At 42.3% G+C, this 25,513-nt stretch overlaps 1 protein-coding gene across 2 annotated transcripts in view; it reads left to right on the plus strand.

Moving 5' to 3' along the window:
- ANKIB1 (ankyrin repeat and IBR domain containing 1) overlaps positions 1-21,328 on the plus strand; it is a 429,345-nt gene extending 408,017 nt beyond the window's left edge. For both annotated transcript variants that reach the window (XM_086941850.1, XM_086941851.1), the window contains exon 20: positions 18,218-21,328. In XM_086941850.1, the coding sequence (XP_086797976.1) occupies positions 18,218-18,967 (750 nt within the window). In that variant the 3' untranslated portion in view covers positions 18,968-21,328. The remainder of the gene's footprint in view (positions 1-18,217) is intronic.
- Positions 21,329-25,513: the final 4,185 nt, after the last annotated feature.

Here is a 25,513-nt window from a genome sequence, read left to right on the forward strand (position 1 = left end):
GACACCAACTGACCACGTTCGCAACCTGGGATTCATCCTGGACTCCTCCCTCACGATGACCAAACAAGTCAACGCCATCTCATCGTCATGCTTCAACACCCTGCGCATGCTCCGAAAGATCTTCCGGTGGATCCCCACCGAAACCAGAAAGACAGTCACCCAGGCCCTCGTCACCAGCCGACTGGACTATGGGAACGCCCTGTACGCAGGAACCACAGCCAAACTTCAGAAACGACTTCAGCGCATACAGAACGCCTCCGCACGACTCATCCTCGACATCCCTCGCCGCGGCCACATAACACCCCACCTGAGAAACCTGCACCGTCTGCAAGAGGATCACGTTCAGGCTCCTCACCCACGCACACAAAGCGCTCCACGACATGGGCCCCGAATACCTCAACAACCGCCTCTCGTTCTACACTCCCACCCGTCAGCTCCGCTCCGCCAGCCTCGCCCTCGTCCCACGGATCCGCAGAACCACAACCGGAGGAAGATCGTTCTCCTACCTGGCCACCAAGACATGGAACTCCCTCCCCGCACACCTACGACTGACCCAGGACCATCTCACCTTCAGGAAGCACCTCAAGACCTGGCTATTCGAGCAGTAACAGCACCCCCCTCCCTTCAGCGCCTTGAGACCCTCACGGGTGAGTAGCGCGATCTATAAATGTATTGATTGATTGATTGATTGAATGCAAAGTATGGGGCTAGAGGCGAAATGTTCAGACATTTTTCTGAACATTTCTGCAGGGGTGTGACTTAATACGATCTATATTACAGAGTACGTCCTGGAAACAGCACCTACTTATTCTTATTTAGGCATAACATGTGATAACATGAACTTGTGGGTCAACCTCATATGGACCAGTGGCCTAAATACCCAGTTTCGTAGAGGCAGTTTTTAATTTATTTTCCCTCACATTTGGGGAATGAGACCATTGCACATGTTAAAATGACATTTAACAGCAATTGAGTTTCTTATCTTATGTATGGTGCTGACGTTGGAGCACCACATATGCCATCAGCTAACAATTTTGAAGAAAATATGTTCTGTAGGCATTTGTTGGTTCTGCAACATAGTAAATATAAGTTAATATGCTTTGTGGAACTGGAACTCCGGGTACATGCGGATAAAATCAACCTGAGCTCTGTTCTGTAATGGATTATCATATGGTCAAATTCTGAAGCAAACGTGATCTGTGAAAACGTTCTGGATTGTCTGGATTGTCTGAAATGAAATGAACCAATAGGGTTCTATGGTTAAGGAAGTTACAGAAAAAAGGTTTTCCCTGACCAGTATTGCCCCAAGCAGTTCTATAACCCACAAAGGTTTCAGAAATGTGACAGGATTTCAATTAGAGTCAATTGAGCTTATGAACATATGGTTTAGGTAGTTTATTCTTGTTAAAACTGTGAAGGCTACTACACCTTATTTACACTGGGTGAATTGCATTTATTGAATACAAACTACTCGTAAGATTTTGCATCTCCCACCACTTGTTATCATTTCCTAAGAGGTGCTAACAAAACCTATACCATTTTAATAACACATCAGAGCAATCCGTGATGCAATTAGTTTTTAAAAACTTTTGCGAGGCAGCTCGAAATAAGTATCCAGTTCTGTTACTAAAAAGCAGGAAATTAACTAGTTGTAGAGCAGTTTTTTTTCTATTTGCGCATGCTGTCATATACTTTTAACTGTTTTACACTAGAACGTTTAATTAATAAACCTGAGATCTTTTGTTACAGATTATGCAACCTTCCGTTTGTCCATTGCCTCATCGCTGTTGGTTGACTGATTAATTACCATTTTATTGCTAGAACTAATAAGTAACTAATGAGTTGATTATGGTGGGTTTTCCAGGGACTTAACAAACGTCTTCTATGCAGCTTATTGTGATATCCCATTTGAGTTTTAACTTGAGAAGATTATATATGATCATGGCCAAAACGCATCATGTGTTCTTACCGAAAATAAACTCAAGACGGGATCTTTCTCGCCCTGCCTTGTGTGAATGGCCTTTTTTGTTTTGTGGCTTAATGCAGATTTTCTGTCCCAGTAGTTCCCTCGGTTGCCACTCCACCTCTGGTTTGGACGGTACATCTTTAAAGGAGCCGTGATTTCATATATATTTGTAGTTGTAGTTAGAATCCTGTATCAATAGAAAAAGCATTTTTTGTTTTCATTATAACTTTAGCACCATTTGACGGGGGTCTCATCCACCTAAGCCCCTTTCTGGAATTTTTCTGGGTGATTCGTAAAGTGGGGACCGAGAAGAAGGTGGCTGTCTCAAAACACATTTTCCCCATACATTAAATTACATCAAACGTGGCAGGAAGCTAGATCTTGGCCCAGAAATCTTTATTTTTAGGTCTTGCTAGCGAACGCAGCGCATGCGCTGCTTCTCTAGCGAGACTCTATTGCTGCTGCTTGCTGCCCCGAAGGGAGACAGGAGATGGCACACGCCCGGACAGACGATGCGCATGCACATCTCCTGTCCGCGCTCGCGGCGTTTGAGCAAAACGCGCGCCATGCGCGCTTTCACTCTCACGGCGACAACTTGTTTTTCCAGCTGTGAGCATGTGACTCTGTTTTAAGGGGATGGCGCATAGAGTAGGGTGCACTGTCCTCGGCTAAGTCGGGATGGCCTTTCTTGGTGTGACTGCAGCGGTGAGCCAGGCTCACTATGACCCTGGACGCACTGCAAGGCGCTGCCAGATCCTGGCTGCCTAACAGTAGCCAGTGGCGGGGAGTGCACGGTACTGTGTGTGTGCATATGTTTTATGTGTTTGTCAATGTATAGAAAATATACTACATGTTTTTGTTTCTGCAAACATGCAAGTGATATTTCGAGACATTGATCTATGAGTGCTCTGTGGAATGCGGCCGGGAGGGGAGGTGTGTGGGAAGCAGGCGGGTGTTTCAAATCCAGCATTGCACTGTGCTGTCAGGCAGTGGAAGGCTGCGGAGGGATCTTGATCTCTTCATATTATTTCTAGGCAGGTAGTGTTTATTGGCCCAGCACCCATGCATCCATTTGAACTGGGGAAAAAAATGGTTAGAAACGGTTTCAGCAATTGTAATCATGGCCATATCGGTGATCCCTTCTGAAAGGCCCATCTTTCCTAATGAGCTATGGTTCACTAGACATGCTGAGGCAGCAGTCTTTCATATCATCAAAATAAAGGCAGTGATGCTATTTAAGATTTTTTTTAAAACTTTCCCCGGCTGATTTGTCAGGACTGTCCTTCACTAAACTGCCAGTATTACCCGTTCTTGTTTAGAAGAGAAACTGTTTACAAATATTTATAAAATGAGAATGAGCCTATCAGCATGATGACACCGTACTATTTTGAAATGTACGTACACATAGCTTTTCAAGAAGGAACAGGAATCACCATGTTACAAGCTGCTCTCCATGACATTGCATGTTCAGTTAGATATGGTCAACAGCGATAGTAGAATGATATAAACCTAATTTGCCTTCAGCACACCTAACCGAGGTTCCTTGAGAGCCCAAAAGTGTATGTGCAGCCTTTTGTATTTACTCCTCAGTTACATGTATCAATACACACATATTTCATAAATATTTAAAACCGACGTCAAGCGTTAAAACTAACAAAGTTCTCAACAGCAGTGGTTAGTTACTCTCCACATGCCATGTAAAATACATGTAAACAACACAGCTATGGGCACTGCCGAATGGGACATTGTTGACACAAATAACTGTAAACCCATTCCTTGTTTCGCACACTGCTTTGCTAATTTCCTACGCATTTTTACTCATTTGTAGATGGCAGAGTGCAAGGTTTTATTATTTTACTAGGATAGGAACAGCCACCTCATTTCCCCGCAAGGTTATCTCAACAACGGTGTATAATTGGAAGTGTAGTCATTTCTTCAAGGGAGCATTCTGAAAACTCCAATAACCTACTACCAAACTAGTTCCTATGCAAGACCAATACAGGTAGGCGTTATCTGGCATCAGTGGAGCTACGCAGTATGTGGCATGACTCACTCTTTCCACTCTGAGACATCGGCCTATTAGAGTTTTGTGGTAGGTTTCCCTAGTGGGTTAGACTGTCTCTTCACCAGTGAATCCAAGCCAGAAAAAAGTTTGTGTTGCGCTTAGAGGCTAGGAAGTGAGAAATTGCTGAAACGGTCTCAGTGTAGGAAAAAAAGGAGAAGAAACAAAGGTTTCACCCTTGACTTTCAGTGATGTCAGGGCAGTTACAGTTACGGGTAACAGGGTGATTCAGGTGGTAACATGCCGATAAAAAGGCAGGTATCATCGGCACACAGGGGGTGTAATGCGCAGGCGCTGGAGGTCGTCTAGGTGGTGCAGGACTTTAACACACTCCTGTGTCAGGGGTATTTAATGCAGGTAAGGTTACTCCATCTAAGAAATGGGGTAGCCTCCATGTCTATTCAGTCTTTGTCCCCTCACGCTAAAACAAGGCTTATAGTGCCTGCGGTTCATACTGTGAAACTGCTGTTGGACCACCCACCAGTGTGATAAGACAAGCATTTGCAATGCAATAGGTCTCGCATTTACGTGAGTTTGAGCTATTGGCATTGTAAATGACAATGCCTTTTATTTATGTTTTAGTTTTTAAAACATAAATAAAAGGCATTGTCATTTACAATGCCAATAGCTTAAATTTGCGTAAATGCGAGACCTATTGCATTGCAAATGCTTGTTATTTGTTGTAAATCTGTTCCGTAGTTCAGTAGCAGAGGATCAGTGTATCCAACATCCAAGCTGAGATCCTAATTGACTGGTGGCAGCCATTTTAGCATTGAGTCCCAAAAAGATAAAAAAATAGATATAAGGGAGCAGGGTGGGGATGTCCTGGTCCCCTAGGCCTGGTGTGGGGTCAAACCCTTTTTTTATTCTATTTTATTCCGCAAATCCGTGGGCTTCTTTGCTTTGAAACAAATCACCCCCCCCCTTCCCGGGGTGGACCATGGGAGCAGCGCAAAGACTTTGTATGGGAGGGAAGTGCATGACACCCCTTCCCAAGCATCCTGACCCTATCCTAGGCCTCGCTGACCCGATCCCCAATGCCAGCAATATCAATGAAAGGGGAGAGGGGAGCATCTACCCACCCCTCCCCTAGCCTGTTATGGCCCCTTTGGACACAGTCCCCAGGGCTTACTCCACTCACTGTTTCCCAGGAAGCCCAGATCTGGAACGCAGTAGTTTCCCTGCCCACAGAAGCGCAGGCAGGGAAGGCATGTCCACTCCCACTCGGCAGGACTTTAAAAATGCTCCTGCCAGGTCAGAGCAGGCATATGTTTCCCTGAGGCGGTAGTAACCGAAAACAGTGGTATGGGGTTCCAGGGCCCATAATGGTTTGTTGAGGGGAGCCACTTGCCCCCCACCCCCACCCTTACCCTTAATGAAAAAGAAAGTCCCTGGGGAATGAGGTACATGGGGCCATAAAGGCTTGGGAAGGGTACTCATTAAAAATAGGGAAGGTGCGGCAAAAACAAGCAAAACTTAAATTTGAAATTCGGAAATGGCACACGATGGTGGACAGGTAGATAGTGTCAACCTCCAAGGATGAAATAGATGTGGATTCACATGAGGTGAATGATGAAGTGAAAACACTACTGAAAGCAATGCACTACAGCCTCACATTAATAGATTTCAAAATAGATACCCTCTCTAGAAGAATAGAGCTCATGAATTCCAAAATAAGCAACAAAAGCATCTGACATTGTGGCGCGACATGAGTAGTCAGCCCTGCTGATTTGATCACCTACCAGTGCTGCGGGTCCCTCTCCCTCCCCTGAGACACGTATCGCCGGGTCCCACCGGCTGATGGCTGGCCCGCGCGCCGACCACACTTACCGCTCGCCCCCTTCGCTTCCCCTTGCGCCTTTTTCTTTTTTCAGGAGGTATCCCCTCCTACGATTACCAGTTCAGTTAAAGTCGGCAGTTCGGAGTCCGACTCATTTACACGAAAGTTGACGCTTGCACACATCAAGTAGGGTAGTATACTGACGAAGGGGAAGTAATTCCACCCGACCCCATTATCAAACCAGCCAAGGGATCAGGCACACTCAGACACGGTATCATGCGACGAGATAGCCCAATGACAGATTCAGGGGACATGATATACAACTGTCGTATTCGAAAGACTGGAGCCGGTCTGTTGTTATTGAACCATGATTGTAATTGTTGAGTAACCTTTACGTATATACTGATTGATCTGTGACCGGTCTAATTTCCCACATGGGACTTTCGAAAATGTAAAACCCTAATAAAAAGATTTAAACAAAAAAAAGCATCTGACATTGGCCGATTAGGAAATATTTGATGAGGAAGACTTGACCAAAAAAATGTTGAGAAACTCTTGGAACTCATTCTCCGATTAACTAAAGGTAAAAGCAATGATTTGTAGGCTAATTCGAAGAGAAACAATCTCTGCATCTTGGTGGTGCCGGAGTCAACTAACATGCGTTGCTTGAACTATATTTTGAGGAAATGCTGGTGGCAATGTTTAAGACGACAGTCTTTCCTTTTATTCAGGATAGCACAAGGTTGTACCCACAGGACAACACACCCAAGATTACCATGTAAATTGTGTCAAAGTTAATGGGAGCTTTTATCAAACCCATGTTGTTGGGTTGTTGTGGGGGGGAGGCAAATCAATGTGCAGCTGGCATGATTGGGACGTCTTACTGGGAGGGGTAGGGCGAATAAGTTGGGAATTTCAGTTAACCTGCAGGTAACACATAGATACATAGATTCATAGATTTTCAAACTTGTGTTCTTCAAGCACACATTTCATTTAAAAAATAAGAGACACCAGCGGCGGGTTCTTTATTTGGGCATGGGGCCTTTGCCCCCATGTAAAGTAATTACTTTATTTATGCTGATCCCCAACTGATACCAACCAATTCTTTAATAGTCTCATCTGCACGTCACGGGCAAAGTTTTCCATTCAGCAGTTGTCAGGTCAGGGCCGGCAGAGTCATATGTGGGGTGGGGGGGAGCATAAATGGCTGAGTCACTATGATACAGCTAGGCCTCCTGGTGGGTGCGCATCTTGGGTTGGACGGGTGCCTTGCAGTCCGACATGCACCCTTGAACCCTCACTTATCCGCAATGCTAGGAGCCCTCTGGCTGAATGCACAGCCCGCAAGTCTCCAAAGGAGCATTGGAAGCCCCTGACCCAGCCAATCCATGCGATGCTCTTGTGCATGAGAACAGCGTCTAGATTGGCACAGGAGTTGCGGGACTAGGCTTGGGATTGGAGGGCTGAGCTGGAACAGTGAATCAAGGCAAATTCACAAGAGTTCTCTTCTCTGTGTCCGTGACGGAAGGGACAAGACCAAACGGTGCGTACCTGCTCATTTTTGTGTATACAACTAAAAAAGTGCCTTACTGACTTTAGAGTGCAGCCTGTTCTTTTTTAACTGCCGGACTGTGATTTGAATTCCAGATCACAGCCTGTCCAAACTTGTCACGTGTTGTTTTGTGTTTAGTTAAGTACACCAATGTCCTTTTGCTAACTTTAAAATTTAAATTGTTTTGTATCTGTCAAGTTGCTGTTTTTTCATGATAAATATAGAGGTCTACATGCAGGGCTAGGTTTGATGCCGTGAATCAAGCCGTAGTCAAAGATGACCGCTGGAAGAAATTAAGCAGATGCCGATCATGCTAGTCCATTTTGTATTTTCATGGCCTCGACTCTGACACTTGGCACAGTTTGGGTACTATTGTTGTCACCGCAAGGGGCAGACAGGATCCTCCCGGAGGAGAGGGGAGACCCTTAGAGTAGTTCCAGAGCCTCTATCTCACCCAACCACCATGGTTAGTCTGTCATGGGGGGAGACTCTACGTTTCGACACAACTTGGGGATCTGTGACTTAAACCGAGGGTATCTGATGGCCTATATAAGGAACAGTAGACAATCTAAAGACATAGAATACAGGGCCCACAAAGAGGGACATGTGGAGGAACCGTTTAAGGGGGGGGGGAAATTACACAGGGAAGGGTTTAAAGGATCAAGGTAGAGACAATAATTGGCCAAATAGAAGACATGAGGAGTAATCTAAGGGGTGCAGTGTGCTAGGGAGCACTTGAGGGCCGAATAAGAGAGCAATTGGTGAGAAAAAGTGCCTGCCATTTCCATAATTTATTGAGGCCCTATAAAACCTTCCTTACCCATCATGTTTACCAGGGCTGGCCCATCTTTTGGTCCATTAGGGCGATTTGCGGTCCTGCCAATAAACACACAGTCCTGGGAGTTTGATAGGACAGTGGAGCTGGGGCATGTCAGTAGATTTACTGATGGGCCTGGGTGTCTGAAAGGATAGTGGAGCTGGGGCAGTGTCGGTAAACTTATAGGCATGCCTGGAAGTCTGATGCGACAGTGGAGTTGGGGCAGTGACTGAAGACTTACTGGCAGGCCTGAGAGTATGAAAGGGCAGACTGCCAGCATTATTTATTTGTGTAACTCACTGTGGACCTCTTGAATAGACATCGAAGAACCATTGGTTCGAGGCATATGAGCTGCAGATTGTACACTATGCATTGATCGCCACCTGGTGTTGGGCTCGGATGTTTGCATATTGTTTTTGTCTTCGAAGAAGTCTTAGTCACGAGGTTGGTGACTCCTCCTTCGGTCGACAGTGCGCATGGGCTTCGGTTCCATTGTTAGATTGTTTTCTTCCGCCATTGGGTTCGGATGTGAGTTGCTGCGCTCCGTGTTTCACAATCAACCGATGGTATTGTCTCGATCGCATGCCTTCAATGCGCACCCTCGACCACTTTCGATTAAACTTCGACGCCTGCAAACCTAGACGTGGGCTGTTGGGCCTTCCCACACCAGTAGAGACGGATGTCGATGGAACGGACTCCGTTTAGGAAATGTCCACGGTGTGGTGCTAAGTTTCCTCACTCTGACCTCCTTCCTGTTTGCAATCTGTGACTCTCTCTACCAGAACATCGAGAAGACGATTGTGAAGCTTGCCTCTCCTTCAAGTCCAAGAAGACCATACGGGATAGTCGAGCTACACGCAGCGACATGCAGCGAGACACAGGTTCCATTCCAGACATCTTCCATTCGGACATCTTCCATCCAGGTCCGAATAACCTTCCGGAGCCAGAACAAGAAGAGGTTCCCGACTCCGTAATAGACGTCTCCGACTGCGAAGATTACATCACCCCGGCTCAAAGGGAGGTGAGTACTGAGACCCCAGCCCCAACCAAGCCCATACCAATGGCTCTGGTAACACCTTCGCCTTTGGGCTCAGGTCCACACCGTACAAAAACTTGGAATGCCCCGCCTCCGGGCACTGCACCGAAGGACAAAGAAAAGGCATCCTGGTCCAGCCAACCACCCGATACCGAGAAACCACCTTCGGCACCGAAAGCTCAGTCCTCCGAGTTGCCACGCCCTCTTCCACCAGCACAGAGAAAACATTCAGCACCAAAATCGACAAAAGATCCCTCTGCACCGAAGCAGCCCCATAAGGTATCGGCCCCTAAGCGGCCGGATAAAGCATCGGCACCGAAACAGCCTAATAAGCCACCGGCACCGAAACAGCTGGATAAAACCTCGGCCCGAAGCACACAGACAAAACTTTGGCACCGATAAACACAGAAAAAACTTTGGAACCAAAAACCTCAGAGCCAAGACCATTAAAGGACAAGGCACCGAAGGCTTCGGAACCAGGGAAGGGTGCTGGACCAGACAATGTTCCAAAACATCCAAAAACAGTTTCCAAAGAGAAATCTTCGACGCCAAGCAAACCTATCGATCTCGAAGAGCTTTTCTTTCCCGATCCAAAACAAACTACCTACAAAGAGGAAAACAGAACATTTGCCACTCCAAAAAAGATACACATAGCTACTAACACTTCACCGTCACCTCCACCACCAGTTAACCCTAATAATTTTTTAATAAACTTTTTATTCATTTTGCAACAACATTGCATCGGAACACAGTACACATGTAAACAATATTCACATCGTTCCCTCTGGTTTAGAGAACTGTACATTCACCTCAGAGGTAAACAAGCAGTATTGCAGTGTATAGCCACCAACGATAGGCCCATCCAGAACAAAAGAAAATATCCAATAAAAGGTTATACCACATGACATGAGGAAGGACAGCAACAGTCGGCTGAACATCAGTTGATTTGAAGGGGAGCGAGACTCTGCCTCTGCTGTCAATTGAGTTAACCCTAATTTAATCATTTCGCCACCACACTCTCCACAATCAGAGGACAGTGACAATTCACATGCGGATAGGCAACTGGATGAAGACATAATCACATTAGATCTTCATGATTCACCACAGGAACCAGACCATGGCATGAATATAATACTGATCCTGATCTAACCAATGATCCGGATTTCTACCCCTCAAAACCATCCCCACCTGATGACAATGTGGGTTTTGCCCAGCTAATCAATAGGGCCGCTACATACCATAAGGTCAAACTTCTTTCAGATCCCGTAGAAGAGGATTTTCTACTGGAGACTTTTGCCCAACCACAAAAATCTACTCATTTTACCCATGTTACAAGGCCTTCTTAGACATGCACCTGAGGTGTTCAAAGACCCAGTTAGAGCTAGGGTTCTTAACCCCAGAGTAGACAAAAAATACAAAGCGGCTCCCACTGACCCTATAGACATCAAGGGCCAACTTCCCTTAGATTCACTAGTTGTTGCCAATGCTGACAAAAGGGCAAACTCCCAAGGGTCAGGTGACACACCACCTCCTGACAAAAAATCTAAATTATTAGACGCGTCAGTTAAACGGATGGCATCTCAAGCTACAAATTCATGGAGAATAGCAAACACGCAAGCCCTTCTAGCAAGATACGATACTAGCAAGATACTATAATAAGCTGGAAAAGCTCTTTTAACATCTACCTCAAGGATATAAGGACAAAGCCAATAACCTTATACAAGAAGGGAAACTCCTAACCAATACATCCATCAAATGTGCGCTTGACGCAGCAGACACAGCATCACGTGCAATAAATACCAGTGTTTTGCTACGCAAACATGCCTGGCTCAGGGTATCTGGGTTTAAACAAGAGATACAAAATGTCATTCTAAATCCACCATTTGATCAAGAGCACCTATTAGGCCCTGCAGTCGACGCCTCTTTAGAAAATATTAAAAAAGACACGGAGACCACAAAGTCCATGGGAGCCTTACCAGAGGCTCCTTTCGTCGCTCCTTCTATGAAGCAGGTTCCAAAACAAATACATCAAAACACCCGTCCTCAGGCAGATCTGATTGTAGCTGTACAAACCGACCAGGGCACTGAGGGATTAGCGCAAGTTGCGATAGCTAGAAATAGTATATCTGAGATCTTTACGGAAAAAGCAATTACTAAAGCTATGATCTATAAAGAAAAAACTTATGAACTTAGCGAGCAAGTGGGGCACCAGCTGGCAAGGGAAGAAATTACGGGAAATATGATCAAAGCTATTAATGATAGTAATGGCGCTTTGAGACTTGAAGAACATGATATTAGAACTGCTTTTCAAAGGTTTTATTCAGAATTGTATAAGGAACCGCTAGGAGAGCAAGAGGATCCGAGAGATCATCTTGATGAAGAGCAGGGGGAACTTTTGGGACAAGAGGATAAAGATGGATTGGATTCTCCCATTAGCTGGGATGAAATACTGTTATCCATGAAATCTTTGACCGCTGGTAAGGCAGCAGGCGTAGATGGGATCCCTACAGAGTTTTTTCTTATATTCGCAGATCAACTGAAAATTATCATGCTACAACTTTTTAAATCCATATTTCAAGGAGGAAATCCACCACCATCTTGGTCATTGGCAAAGATTATGATCTTCTTGAAGAAAAAGAAAAATCCCTTTGAAATGGGCTCGGTACGCCCGATAACATTGATTAATGGAGACTCTAAGATATACTCTAAATTCCTCGCAGGTCGTTTGGCACCTATAATTCACAAAATGGTATCAGTCCGACAACACGGATTTATCCCCAGCAGATCGACCACGGATCATATACAGAGAGTAATCTCTTTGTGCGACTCTACGGAAACTACAGGAGACCCTATGGCTCTTATTCTGTTGGATGCGGAAAAGGCATTCAATAGGGTCTCCTGGAAGTTTTTGTGGGCAGCTATGGCAAATCGGGTAATTACGATGGGATTTATTAAAGCTATCCAAGGACTCTATGCCAACCCAAACTCTAGCGTTGTGATAAATGGGAGTATGTCCGAGAGTTTCATGATTACGAGGGGAACCAGACAAGGGTGTCCTTGTTCTCCTCTCTTATTCGCGATATACATTGACCAATTTATCCGCAACCTTGAAAGTCATCCTCGCGTGCCATCTATCATGATCAATAACTATGATACAAAAGTCCTAGCTTACGTGGATGATATAGCGTTAGTTACCACCAATCCCAAGGAGGCTATCAAGATTGTGGAGGAGGAAGCGACACGATTTGGCAAAACCTCTGGATATAAATTAAATACGGGGAAAACTCAGGTTGTTATAAATGACAAAGTAGAGATGATGGACGTTAGAGTAGTGGAACACGCTAGTTACCTAGGCGTTAGTATAAGCGCCAAGGTAGACAAAATTGTGCAGATAAACCTTGATCCATTAATAGGGCGTACCAGAAAAGATTTGGTTAGATTGGATAATCTACATCTGACGATTGGTGGCAGGTGCAATTTGATTAAAATGCTGGCCCTACCTAAATTTTTATACTTCTTCAGAACAATTTGTCTTGATTTTTCCCCGCATTATTTAAAAAATATTGAATCCCTGTTTTCTAAATTTATCTGGGGATTCAGGAAACCTCGAAGGGCACTAAAATGGATTATGCTGCCAAAAGAAAGAGGGGGGCTAGCTATGCCAAACTTTAGGATTTACTATTGGGCAACAGTGGCCAATTACTGCACAAATCTGATAGCCATTGATTCAAATAACCTTGCAATCCCGACCCCTCAGGAAATGGTTCTAGGAGATACAAGCAAAGGGTGCTTATGGCGATATAGGAACAACAATTTCTTTAAGAAAACAAAACTCAAGACTATCTCTGGAATTCGGAAAACTTGGATCAATATTCATAAACTCCTAGGGTTGGGACGTTTTTCTTGCTATACTCCAGTTAGCGGCAACCCTGATCTCCCAGAGATTTTTCAAGATGGTTGTATGCCCAGGTGGGTTAGGGAAGGGATCACCCAACTAGGCAGCTTCTTTACCGAAAATCGATTGAAAAGCTTCTCAGAACTTCGCAATGACTATAATATCAGTAATAGGGATTTCTTTAAATACTTACAGATTAGGGATTTTTTGAAAAGGAAAATGGGGGGGCGATGCAAGTTTCAAAATGTTGCAGCCATAGATAATTTGTGTTTGGAAAATACTCCAAAAATCGGGGAAATTTACAAAGAGCTTAATAGTACTCTTCCGGATGATTTAGATAAACATCTCGCTATGTGGCAGACTAACCTAGTGGTGCTGCAAGCAACACCTGCTTGTGCACAAACATGGCTAATGTCAATAAAATTGCAAGCACAATTTTACAAAACTTTCTTTTTCCTTTACTACACACCGTATAAAATGGCCAAATGGGCCAGCGGTCTGGGAACTGCCTGCCCGCGTTGTTTATTGGCTGCAGCCAACGATATTCTCATGTTCGCCACGTGTTTAGCCCTTACCAATCTTAGGACAGAACTATTCAATTTCATATCGGATATATTTCAGGTAGAAATTATTATTTCTACTGAAGAAATAATCACCAACAGGGGCTGATCTTTGTAGCCAAGGCGATTGTGTATAGCCTCCGCATGGCTCGACTCTCATCCACCGTCCTTCACACAATGGAGGGCTAGATTACTTGCAATATATAGTGTGGAGGTGGCCAATTATAAAAATACGGGTATAAAAAAGAAACAAAAAGGGATGGGTATCTGGGAACCACTGATACTTTGGATACAAGCTCACACTTAAAGGAAATATATCAAAGGGTGTATCCCGTAGGAGAAAGATGAAAGATTTAAGATGGAATTTGAATCTCACTCTTCTTCCTCTTTCTTTTTTTTTTTTTTTCATTGGCTGCCAAATCTTATTAGTTCATGTATGATCTAATTTGCTATGTAAACTTGTCTCTTTTATTTATACATTTCAGGTGGTTTAACCGAATTTTTTTCTTGACCTTGGTCTTCAAGCGGGGGGAGGGAGGGAAGGTACTGTATTAAATGTCAATAAAAACTTAAAAAAAAAAAACACCCGTCCTCATCCTATAAAAGTCCCAACCAGGGCTCTTTTTCCAGGGGATACAATAGAGGAGGCTACAGAGGTAACAACAATAAGGGTAGAGGTAGGGGTAATAACACCCGCAACTCCCCTAATAACAAACAGTGACTGCCCTACGCTTCACCCCGATCATTCCACTCCTGTCGGGGGACGCTTCTCACAGTTTCTACCCGTCTAGAATTGCATCACAGCAGACACGTGGGTAAGACAGATTATCCAGTACGGTTATTGCCTGGAACTCACTTCTACACCTCCCAACATTCCTCCAAGACCGCATCCAATGTCATTAGAACACCTGATGCTCCTCAAGCAGGAGGTCTTAGCAATGTTACAAAAGGATGCGATAGAACCAGTTCCTCTGCCTCATTAGGGTACAGGAGTCTAGTCCATTTATTTTCTAATCCCAAAAAAGGACGGCTCTCTCAGACCAATACTGGACATCAGACCTCAACTTTTACATTCAATCAGACCACTTCCACATGGTTACTTTACAACAAGTGCTTCCACTACTACAGCAAGGCAACTTTCTCTCCTCTTTAGATTTAAAGGAAGCCTACTTCCACATTTCCATAATTCCCGCTCACAGGAAATATCTCAGGTTTGTGGTATATGGTCAACACCACCAGTTCAAAGTGCTCCCATTCGGAGTCACTACAGCACCCAGGGTTTTCACCAAATTCCTGGCGGTGGTTGCAGTCCATCTGAGAAGACAACAAATTCATGTCTTCCCTTACCTAGATGATTGGCTCATAAAAGCAAACTCCCACAACAGCTGTGTTCAACACACACTCCGTACAATACAGTTGTTTCACAGTCTGGGATTCACAATAAATCTAAGCAAATCCCATTTCCAACCGTCCACAATGCAATAATATCTAGTGGCTACAGTGAATACGTCCACAGCCCTAGCATATCCCAATTCCGCCAGGATAAATGCTATACAAATGCTAGTTAAAAGATTTCAACCACAGCACTCACTACCAGCAAGAGTGTTCATGTAGCTAATAGGAATGATGGCCTCTTGCATTTTTTTGTCCCACATGCAAGATTGCAAATGCGCCCATTACAGGATTGTCTAGCACGTCCGTGGAACCAGGGTAATGGTCAGCTAACAGATCTGGTGTTGGTGGACGACTGTACCCATCGCTCTCTACAGTGGTGGACCATAAAAAACATTTCCAAAGGGTGGTTGTTCCTCGAGCCAGTCCCACAGATAGTGCTAACAACAGATGCATCGCTCACCTACTGGGGAGCACATCTCCAAACCATACAGTTCAAGGTTTATGGACCTCTCAACAAAAACAATTTCACATCAACTACCTGAAATTGTTAGCAATCTCTCTAGGTTTGGAGTCTTTCCAACCACAATTGCTAGGCAAAGCTGTCCTAATCCATACAGACAACATGACAGCAATGTATTACATACAAAAACAAGGAGGGACACACTCTTTCCAGTTATCCCGTCTAGAACAGAGCATCTGGAGATGGGCCATTCCACGGAAGATATACCTCCTGGCAAACCACCTACCAGAGTACACAATCAAATAGAGGTTGTGCTCAGCCGTCAAACACAACAGATCCACAAATGGGAACTTCATCCTCAAGTTCTTCTTCCATTCTCCACATGTGGGGACACCCAGATATAGATCTGTTTGCCACACACCAAAACGCAAAATGCCCAAACTTCGCATCCGGGTATCCACGCCCATTGTCCAAAGGCAAATCACTATGGATGAATTGGTCAGGCAAATTTGCTTACGCTTTTCCTCCTCTCCCACTCATTCACTTACTAGTGAGGAAACTCCAACAACATTCTCTTACAATGATCCTAGTTGCTCCAACATGGGCAAGGCAACCATGGTTCACAACTCTGTTGGAACTATCAGTAGTGCCACAGCAAAAGCTGCACCTCTCACCCAAGGTACTCACTCAGAACCATGGAGAGATAAGACACCCAGATCCCAATCAGCTCAACCTTGCGATCTGGCTCCTGAAATCCTAGAGTTCAGCTACCTTAATCTTCTGCCATACTGTATGAATGTTATCAAAGAAGCTAAACACCCTACCACAAGGTCATGCTATGCAGCAAAATGGAAGAGGTTCGTCATTTATTGCTCACAACAAAATCAACCAATTGGATGCTTCCATTCAAAACATCATCTGTTACCTTTTGCATCAACAGCAATGTAACCTAGCGTATACATCTATATGGTTGCATCTAGCAGTCATAGCGGCCTACCTACTAAACAGACAACATTTGTCTTTGTTTAGGGTTTCAGCGATCAAAGCTTTTATGGAAGGACTTAAAAGAATAATTCCACCAAGAGCTCCACCCTCTCCAGTGTGGAATCTCTATATAGTCCTTACCAGACTAATGGGTCCTCCATTTGAACCTCTACACAAATGTGAACTACAGATCCTTACTTGGAAAGTAGCATTTTTAGTTGCCATCACATCTCTCAGAAGAGTGAGCGTACTCCAGGCACTAACCATACAAGAACCATTTTTACAAATCCATCATAACAAACTGGTTCTTAGAACAAACCCAACATTTTTACCCAAAGTGGTATCTGCCTTTCATCTAAACCAGTCTGTTGAACTACCAGTATTCTTCCCTCAACCAGACTCAGTGGCAGAAAGAGCTCTACACACCTTAGATGTTAAAAGAGCACTACATTGAAAGAACGAAATCCTTTAGGGAAACCAAACAACTTTTCGTAGCTTTCTCCCCACCTCATAAGGGAATCCTATATCCAAAACAGGAATTGCAAGGTGGATTATAAAATGCATACAAATATGCTACCTTAAAGCCAAACGTACATTAACCATTCCCCTTAGAGCTCATTCTACACGTAAACTAGGGGCCTCTCTGGCATTCTTAGTGAACGTTCCCCTAGATGACATATGTAAGGCAGCAACTTGGGCCACACCACACACCTTCACAAAACACTATTGTGTAGATGTCCAAGCAAAACAAAAAGCTAGTGTGGGCCGGGCTGTATTAAAAACACTATTTCAAATTACAGCAACAGATACAGGTAGCCACCGCTAAGGAGTATACTGCTGTATAGTCTATGCATAGAGTACAATCTGCAGCTCATATGCCTCGAACGGAAAATGCTACTTACCAGTATGCATCTGTTCTTGGCATGTAGAGCTGCAGAGTTGTACACACCGCCCTCCTCCCCGTATACCTCTATCTGTTCCAGTCTTATCTTACTTAGATACATCACGCATGGACATCCTTCTATTTCTCACTACTCCATCTAACCCTAGTGGCAAATACAATCTAATGATGGAGCCGAAGCCCATGCGCACTGTCGACCGAATGAGGAGTCACCAACCCTCGTGACTACAAGACTTCTTCGAAGACAAAAACAACAGGCAAACATCCGCGTCCAACACCAGATGGCGATCTATGCATAGTGTACAACTCTGCAGCTCTACATGCCGAGAACAGATGCATACTGGTAAGTAGTGTTTTCCTTATAGTTGGCTCCTTTCAGTCATTTGGAAAGCCTGATAACTTGTATAGAGTTCAAGATTTGATATTGCCAGTTATATCCAGCTCAGAAGAGAACAGGTAGTTCAATACTCACTATTTAATATAATCTAACATTCTGACGAGTGATACAGCACGTCAACCTTTAACAAAACACATAAAAGTTGTCACCTTGATGAGGAGTAGCAGTCACTCAGGCCTAGAACAATTGAGTCAATGTTGGGTTTATTTGTTTTGTTATGCCTATTGCTTAACTTTATGGAACCCATGGTATTAAATCAAAAAGCTATTGTTCTGAATATTTATGCTGAGTTCTGTTTTGAGGGAATTATGTATTGTCATGTTCCCAAAAGTCAATGTTCCTTCGTTATTTCACCTGTCAAATGTTTTCTTTTTATATACTTTAAATTCTATTCTATTCCATATTTTTGTAGGCTGTTAGTTCTCTAGATGAAGACGACCCAAATATCCTGCTTGCTATTCAGCTATCATTGCAAGACTCTGCTCTCACAGTTGATGAAGACGCCAGAGACTTCCTTAACAATGAAGCATCATTGGGGGCAATAGGTTCGTCTTTGCCTGCAAGACTTGACCCAGCACCAATAAACAGAGATACTCAAAGGACAGCATTGAGTAGCTCTGAACTGTTGGAACTTGGTGACAGTCTTATTCGGTTAGGAGCAGACAATGAACCACATGGCACTGATCGCCTTCGCTTGCTCCCTCTCAGTGATACACGCATTGGATTATACTCAACATCTAGTAATCCAAATTCTGCTTGTCAAGACTCTAACATTAATGAAAATCTGCTTGGGAACATTATGGCCTGGTTTCATGATATAAATCCTCAGAGTATTGCACTAATTCCTTCAACTACTGCAGAAAATGACGAGGCTTCTCAACAGCAGGACAGTGAAGAGGATCACAGATTGTCAGTAGCAAAAGATGGTGGACAGAGTTTCCAGGAAGAACATGCACTTTTCGAGGATGCTCTCCTAAATGAAGGGAGAGGAGCCCAAATAGAAGAAAGTACTTTGGATTCCAGTGTGAACCCAGCTGAGGTTATGTTGCACAGTGATGACTACACATATGAGACAACTAGTACCATGAGCCATTCTGAAGATGTTTCAAGTCAAACACCACAGACTGCAAATGAATGGCTTGAGCAAGTGCATTTAGTATAACGTATAGATTAATCAACTGTTGGATCATGTTAGCACGGACATTTTGCAGCTGAATTAGTTTGTGAAGTCCGGGTGCCTGCAATGTTGGCTCATTGGTAAACCTCCAAGAATTTAAGAATGCATTACGTAGGAGCCCCTTCGGTATTCGTTCTTTATACTGATTACATTTTTAAGGCATTTTATTTGTATTTAATTCACTAATGTATGACTTTTTTTGTAAAGCAAGAGGAATATGCAGTTTTTTTCTACGTTCCTTTCCAGAAGCAGTCTGTGTAGCCTTACTTTGGAACTACTTACTGAATGTTTTGAGGATAAATAATCCTGTCCTGTTTAAAAGTAAATAAAAGTAAACCTCCAGTTATTAGCAAGCCAGCAATCACTAGCACTGGCATTTTAGTGTTTCTTTACGCCATTCCTTTGTTCTGTTTTCTTGTTTAGAAGTATTTCCTTTACAATGTCATATGCTTCACTTGGGCTAGTCTAACAAGAGGCAATGGTTAAAAACGCTCCATGAATCACAGTTTAACATGTCCATTTACGTAACAGTTCTAATGTGCCAAAATAGAACATGCTGAAACTGTATAACCTGAGACAAATACATGCACAGTATTCCTGCATTGCTACAAAGTAATTGAATTAATCTTTGCAGGGTAAGTTGCCATTCGCTGGTATTCACTTTTAAAATGTGGCACTTTATAGCCATGGTAACTACATTAATTTAAATGTAACCTATACTATAAATGAATTAAACATTTTGATGCTGTTCTAAACAGTTTATTTTAATATTTAAAATACAATTGCAAACCAAGTGCACCATGTGTTAGAGAACACTTTAATTGAAGTGCAATCATTCTTTTTTCCATGATTTTTTTTTCTTTTTAACTTTTTAACTGCAGTATGGAAATCTGAAAATTGTGTAGTTTATAGCAAATTCCACGGTTAACCTTGAAAAGTTTTAAACTGCTTTACATTTATTCAAATGTCTTGCACAATATGTTACCGTGCCTTTGCCTAGCTGCCACCTTCAAAAGGAGTGGTTAATTTGATATTCAGTGTCTCTGTTCTCGATTAACTATGCTATAAAATAATGAAAACCTCCATAAAACCAACCATGGCCTTGGCTTTACAGCAGATAGAATGACTCTAAGTCAGTGTTCTTGCATTATAGGCAAATAGTGCTGTTTATTTGTAAAAATGCACGAAAAGAATAATTGTGTGATTCCTGTTAATTTAGTGTAGAAGAAAAGTTACCCACTACATTATCAGTGTCCCTTTGTGGGGAAAGTAATGCCGTTAGATTTGTGTATGGTATCAGAGCTTTTTACTCAAAACCCTATGAAAAATATAATTTTACTCAATTTCAACTACATTATACAAAACTATTTTACTTGCAAACATGCTGAAGACATGAGCAATGGAGATCAATAGAGCACATTATCATTCTGCATGACAGTTTTGCAACATCTGTAGCTGTAAGGAATAAAATATTCTCAGCTGAATATCGCTATTGGTGCAGGTAAGGAAAATGTTTGAGAACAAATTGGTGTCCATTTAACGTTTATCTTGTGTAGTATCGCTCTCTAATCATTTTGTAATCCTATCTTGCAACACCTGCTTTTTACCAAATACATGTTTCTAAAAAACAATCTTATGTTCCAGCCAGTAAAACTAAGTATATCCTTAATACCTCTGGATTAAATAGTTGGAAGTTACTGTTTGCTTTAGGTGTGGTTGCCCCTTTTATGAACTACTGATGTATGCACCTTGTTTCCAAAATGTTCAGCTTTTATACAGTTTCCTAAAAAATTTGAATTCTGTAGTTTTGTTTTGAAATTTTCTTAAACAGAAATCATTATGATACCAGTTTTGTGTTTGAGAGTTTATTGATACAGACAGTATAGATTGGTATAGACGGCCACACAGGTGGATCAGTCATCTTGAACAATGTTTTGGGGTTCTAAAATATGATTAATCTGTGTGCGAAGATCGTGCATTGTGTGGATTCTGATTTTTATGTGGTCCTTTTTTCTTTTTTAAAGTTGTTCAGCTTGTCCATTCTCTGCAATATCCCAATTATAAATACAGAAATTGAATACATTGTAATTTATTTTATCAACACAAATTGGAATAAACATCATACCAACTGACTTTACAGTTCAGTTAAGATAAAGATTGTCATTCTTATTTTGTAAGCATTTTTTTAAAAAAAGTAAGCAATTACTCTAACCTTGAAATGTTAATTGCACTTTCGCAATGGATACTTCATACATTCCCACTTTATGTAATAGGCTGTTAAAATTGTGTAGAGAGGTTTGGCCAAATGAATGATGAAAATAAAACGTAAAATTCTCCAATTAAACATTAATGAAATTGTGGTTTTATTTTTGTGTTATGGCGCTTATTATTTTTTTAAATAAATACTAGCTCGTCTGCTTTTCATGTTCGATTTTGTATTTGATTGATAAGGATCTCCACCGAAAATTTTCTAGAGGCTGTTATTCAGATTCTATTTGCATAAAGTTTTAGTCTCTTGATGTCAACTATTAACAGAGCATGAACTAGAACTATGTAATTGCGTGATGACCACAACACTCTGTATGTTGTACACTTTTGTAAAGCACCAAATATAGGAAATGTGTCTCAGTACTCTTGACTATAACCAGAGTGTAAGCCATGTGATCTGCAGGAACACACTTCATAAGGAATTTAAAAAAAGATTCCAAATTGAAAGTAGTCTGTTTATATCCTATACATTTCCCATCAGCGTTCTGTCCAAAACTATTTTATCCATTTTGTTCTAATTGCACATCTAAACCGAAGGTAGCTTCTATTAAAGAAACAACTGCAGTTCAGTAGAAAATGTATTTGATTCTTCATACCCACACTTCGTGATGTCCAATTTCAAAGTTTGAATCCCAAGTAACTTAGACCTACTGGTACCCTAAGAAATTTAAATAGTCCATTTAGCCAGCAAACATGAATAAAGCCTTCTTTTAGTTTACCGAATTAATAAAATTGTTGAAAAATGTTTTAAACGCTTTTGTAATGCATTATCTTGCAAGCTGAACAATATGTAGAAGTGGTTAATGATACTACTTTGGCAGTCTATATTGTTGACCTTATAATCAGCATCAATTGCCTTGGCAAATGAATTGTTAGTTGCCTGTTAGCAACAGTCGTGATTGTCCGCACAAGGGAAAATCGGTGAAGCCCTGACAATTATATTAACACTCTATGCTTCCATTTTGAACAAGTTACAAATATTATAATTGGATTACCCTTTTTAAATAGTACATGATATAGTTTTCTTTTTTTTTTTCTTTAAACGCCAAGCTTTTCTTAATTTTATTTGCTGATGGCTCTTGTATCAAACTGTTTCAAATTGAGTATCCTTGTTTTCCGGCTAAGAATGGCAAACTTAATGGACTTCATTATAAAATGTAACAGGAATTCTGTGATGCAAGACAGTATGATAAATTTACGTAACTATTTATTTTGAAATCACAGTATGTTCTGTACTCTGTATACTTCTGAATCTCTGAAATCTCTTTATGGTAAGAGTCAAATGCTAGAAATGAGGGTTATAGTATGAAGTTTCGAATTTTATTTGGGGGATAACCATTATCAAACCGGCATTATTACTCTTAACATTTGTATTTTAACAAACATCTTCCATACAATGTTTCATGGTGAAATCGAACTCATTCTTTAAACAATAGTGATTACAATATTTTCCCTTTATTTTATAGGTTGGTCTTTGTTTTATTCCAAAAAGTTATATTTTATAGCTGTAGAATTCTTTTGCAATATACCAAAGATGCTATATATAATTGTATTATATGGAAACATTTATATAGAGCTTACTACCCCTTTGAGGGGTGCTGAAGCGCTTGCCTACATGTGTAGCACCCTACAAGGTGTAGTATGCTACCCATGTAGGCAAGCGCTTCAGCACTACTCAAAGGGCTATATATATATATATATATATATATATATATATATATATATATATATATATATATATATGTGTGTGTATGTATATATTACCTACTGGCAGTCGCCAGTAGGTAGTTATAGTTAGGATTATTTTGTATAGGGAATTCGCAACATTCTATTGGGAATAACTTTGGCGCCGGTTGAGGAATCTGCCTAAAATTGTCCTCAAATTTGCCTCGCGGCGCTCCGCTTCTTCCCTAAAGGTTTGGGGGGGATTCGTCAAGCGGGGGCCGAGATAAAAGGGGGGTCCCAAAACGTGTTTTTCCCATGTTAATTTCCATAGGGCGGTCGAACTCACTTTTAGCCCGAACGGCTGAATGGATTTTCACCAAACTTGGCAAAATTGTAGGGACTGGTAGCCCAATGTGCCTTTGCTATGTCTCAAGATATGTGCTCCAGTGGATTTTGAGTAATTTAGGTTAAAAAAATATATATATATCCATAAGCGCGCCCCGGGGCGCGTACCAGCGCGCTACGCGAGTTCGCGCATGGAAAGCTGATTGGCTCTCGGGTGTCTGTCAACATTCCAAACAGTCCGGAGCGGCCGCCATCTTGTGTCTCAGTAGGATCGAGACACAAGAGGTGGCAAAAACAAAGGGGGGAATTACCAAAAGGGGCAGAGTAGACCCCCCCCCCCCCCCCCTGACCCCCTAGGTTTGAAGTGGGGGCCATAAAAGGGCCCCGCGGGGCAAATTTCGATTTGCGCGGGGGAGCGTCCGGTACGGACACCGGGGAGCGTACCGGGGAGCGTACCATGGGGGGAAAAGAATGACAGAGTTTTTAAAAAATGTAGCCTTTTTTTATAAATTGGAGGTAGTTCTAAAAAGAACTGTTTTTTTTCTTCTTTTTGTTGTTTTATATTTTTTTAATGTTTTTTTGAACATTTTGTACTTTTTTTGGCTTTTATGAACAATTTTATATTTTTTTTGTTATTTTTATGGGGAGAAACAAAAAACAGGGAATTGTAAACGGCTCAACTGGAGCAAAAAAAAATCGGGAAAAAATTAAGGTTTTTTGGGGCAATTGTGGTTGTCACCAGCACGGTTGATGAGCTTTATGCTTTCCTCACCATAGGTGATTGTTTTACCACAAAATATACAAGTGATCTTGTATTGCCCAAACTGGGGTTGTATGTTTGGGACCATCTCCCTTGTCTCTGGTCCCGATGGAGTGGGTTGCTTTCTTTTGGAGGTGCTGGGTGAAGATTGGGGAGGGTTTCTGGCCGGTCTCGGACCTCTGCCGCAGCATAGTTGTTAGGATGCCGGCGCTGCATGTGTTATTGCCAAATGAGTATTTCTTGTTAGGGTTCCCCCTTAAAAGTTCAATGCCACAGATTAGGCAAGTAACCCTTGGCGCATTCACTTTTTTGAGGTCCTTTGGGATGGAAAAAAACTCCATATAATGTGCTGCTTTGGCCTATATGGGGTATTATCTTCTGGCAGGAATGTCCTCCTCCCCTCCTCCTCCTCCTCCTCTTCTTCATCTCCACCACTGTGATGTTGTGGTGGTCCTCTTGGTGGTGGTGGTGGTGGTGGTGGTGGCTGAGATGCTCCTGATGCTGCTCCTACTGAAGCCATTTTTCAGTCCAAAAAGGTACAGAGAGGTCTTTCAACAGGTCTTCTTCACTCAAAGTACAAAGTGAGAATGAGGAAAAAAGGTGGGGGCTTTCATCATTAGGAAAAAAAACTGTCCTGAACCAATAAAAAGTGTTATTTTCAGGTCACATGACCAGGGCTTTCATCATTTGGAAACCAAAACTGTCCTGAACCAATAAAAAGTGTTATTTTTAGGTCACATGACCCGACGCGCTTACGCTACGCGCCCCCGGGCGCGCCCAGGGGTGCGTCGCGTAAGCGCGTCGGATGCTTACGTTGCGCGATCGTATGCGCTCAAGTGCTTCCGGGTGTGTTCACGCCGTGCGTATCACGCGGACGCGGCTACGCGATAAGTCACTATGATGTTTTCGTTCGCGGCAAAAGCGCTAACGGGACACTCACCGGTTCGTGCCCTGGGGTGCGCCACAAGTCTGCGCTTACCGCTGCGCTCACCGGGACGCGCACCGGGAGCGCTCCAGGGCAAAAAAAAAAAATAAACATGAACAATATACATAAAAAAATAGTATTACATAAATATACAATATAGGATTCATTATAAAAAATATTACATTTCATAGCTATAGAAATTTGCTATTAAAAAACCTTTGAAATTCACTGAAAAAAACAAAGGTTTCACACCAGTTATAGTTAGGAATTAGCATTTAAAAAACCTATGAAATTCACTGAAAAAACCATATGTTTCACACCAGTTATAGTTAGGAATTAGCATTTAAAAAACCTATTAAATTCACTGAAAAAACCATAGGTTTCACACCAGTTATAGTTAGCTGGAAATTTTACTGACATAAAACCATTGAAATTCCCACGTTATAGTTAGTTGGACTCACTATAACTTGCGCGCCTGCAATGCACTGCTGATGACGTCACATATTACATCACTCATGACCTGGTCAGTGACATCACTCATTAATTCCCCTTCAATACTGGGGGTCCC

This window comes from Lissotriton vulgaris, chromosome 10, assembly GCF_964263255.1.
Source record: "Lissotriton vulgaris chromosome 10, aLisVul1.2, whole genome shotgun sequence".
NCBI classification, from domain to species: Eukaryota; Metazoa; Chordata; class Amphibia; order Caudata; family Salamandridae; genus Lissotriton; species Lissotriton vulgaris.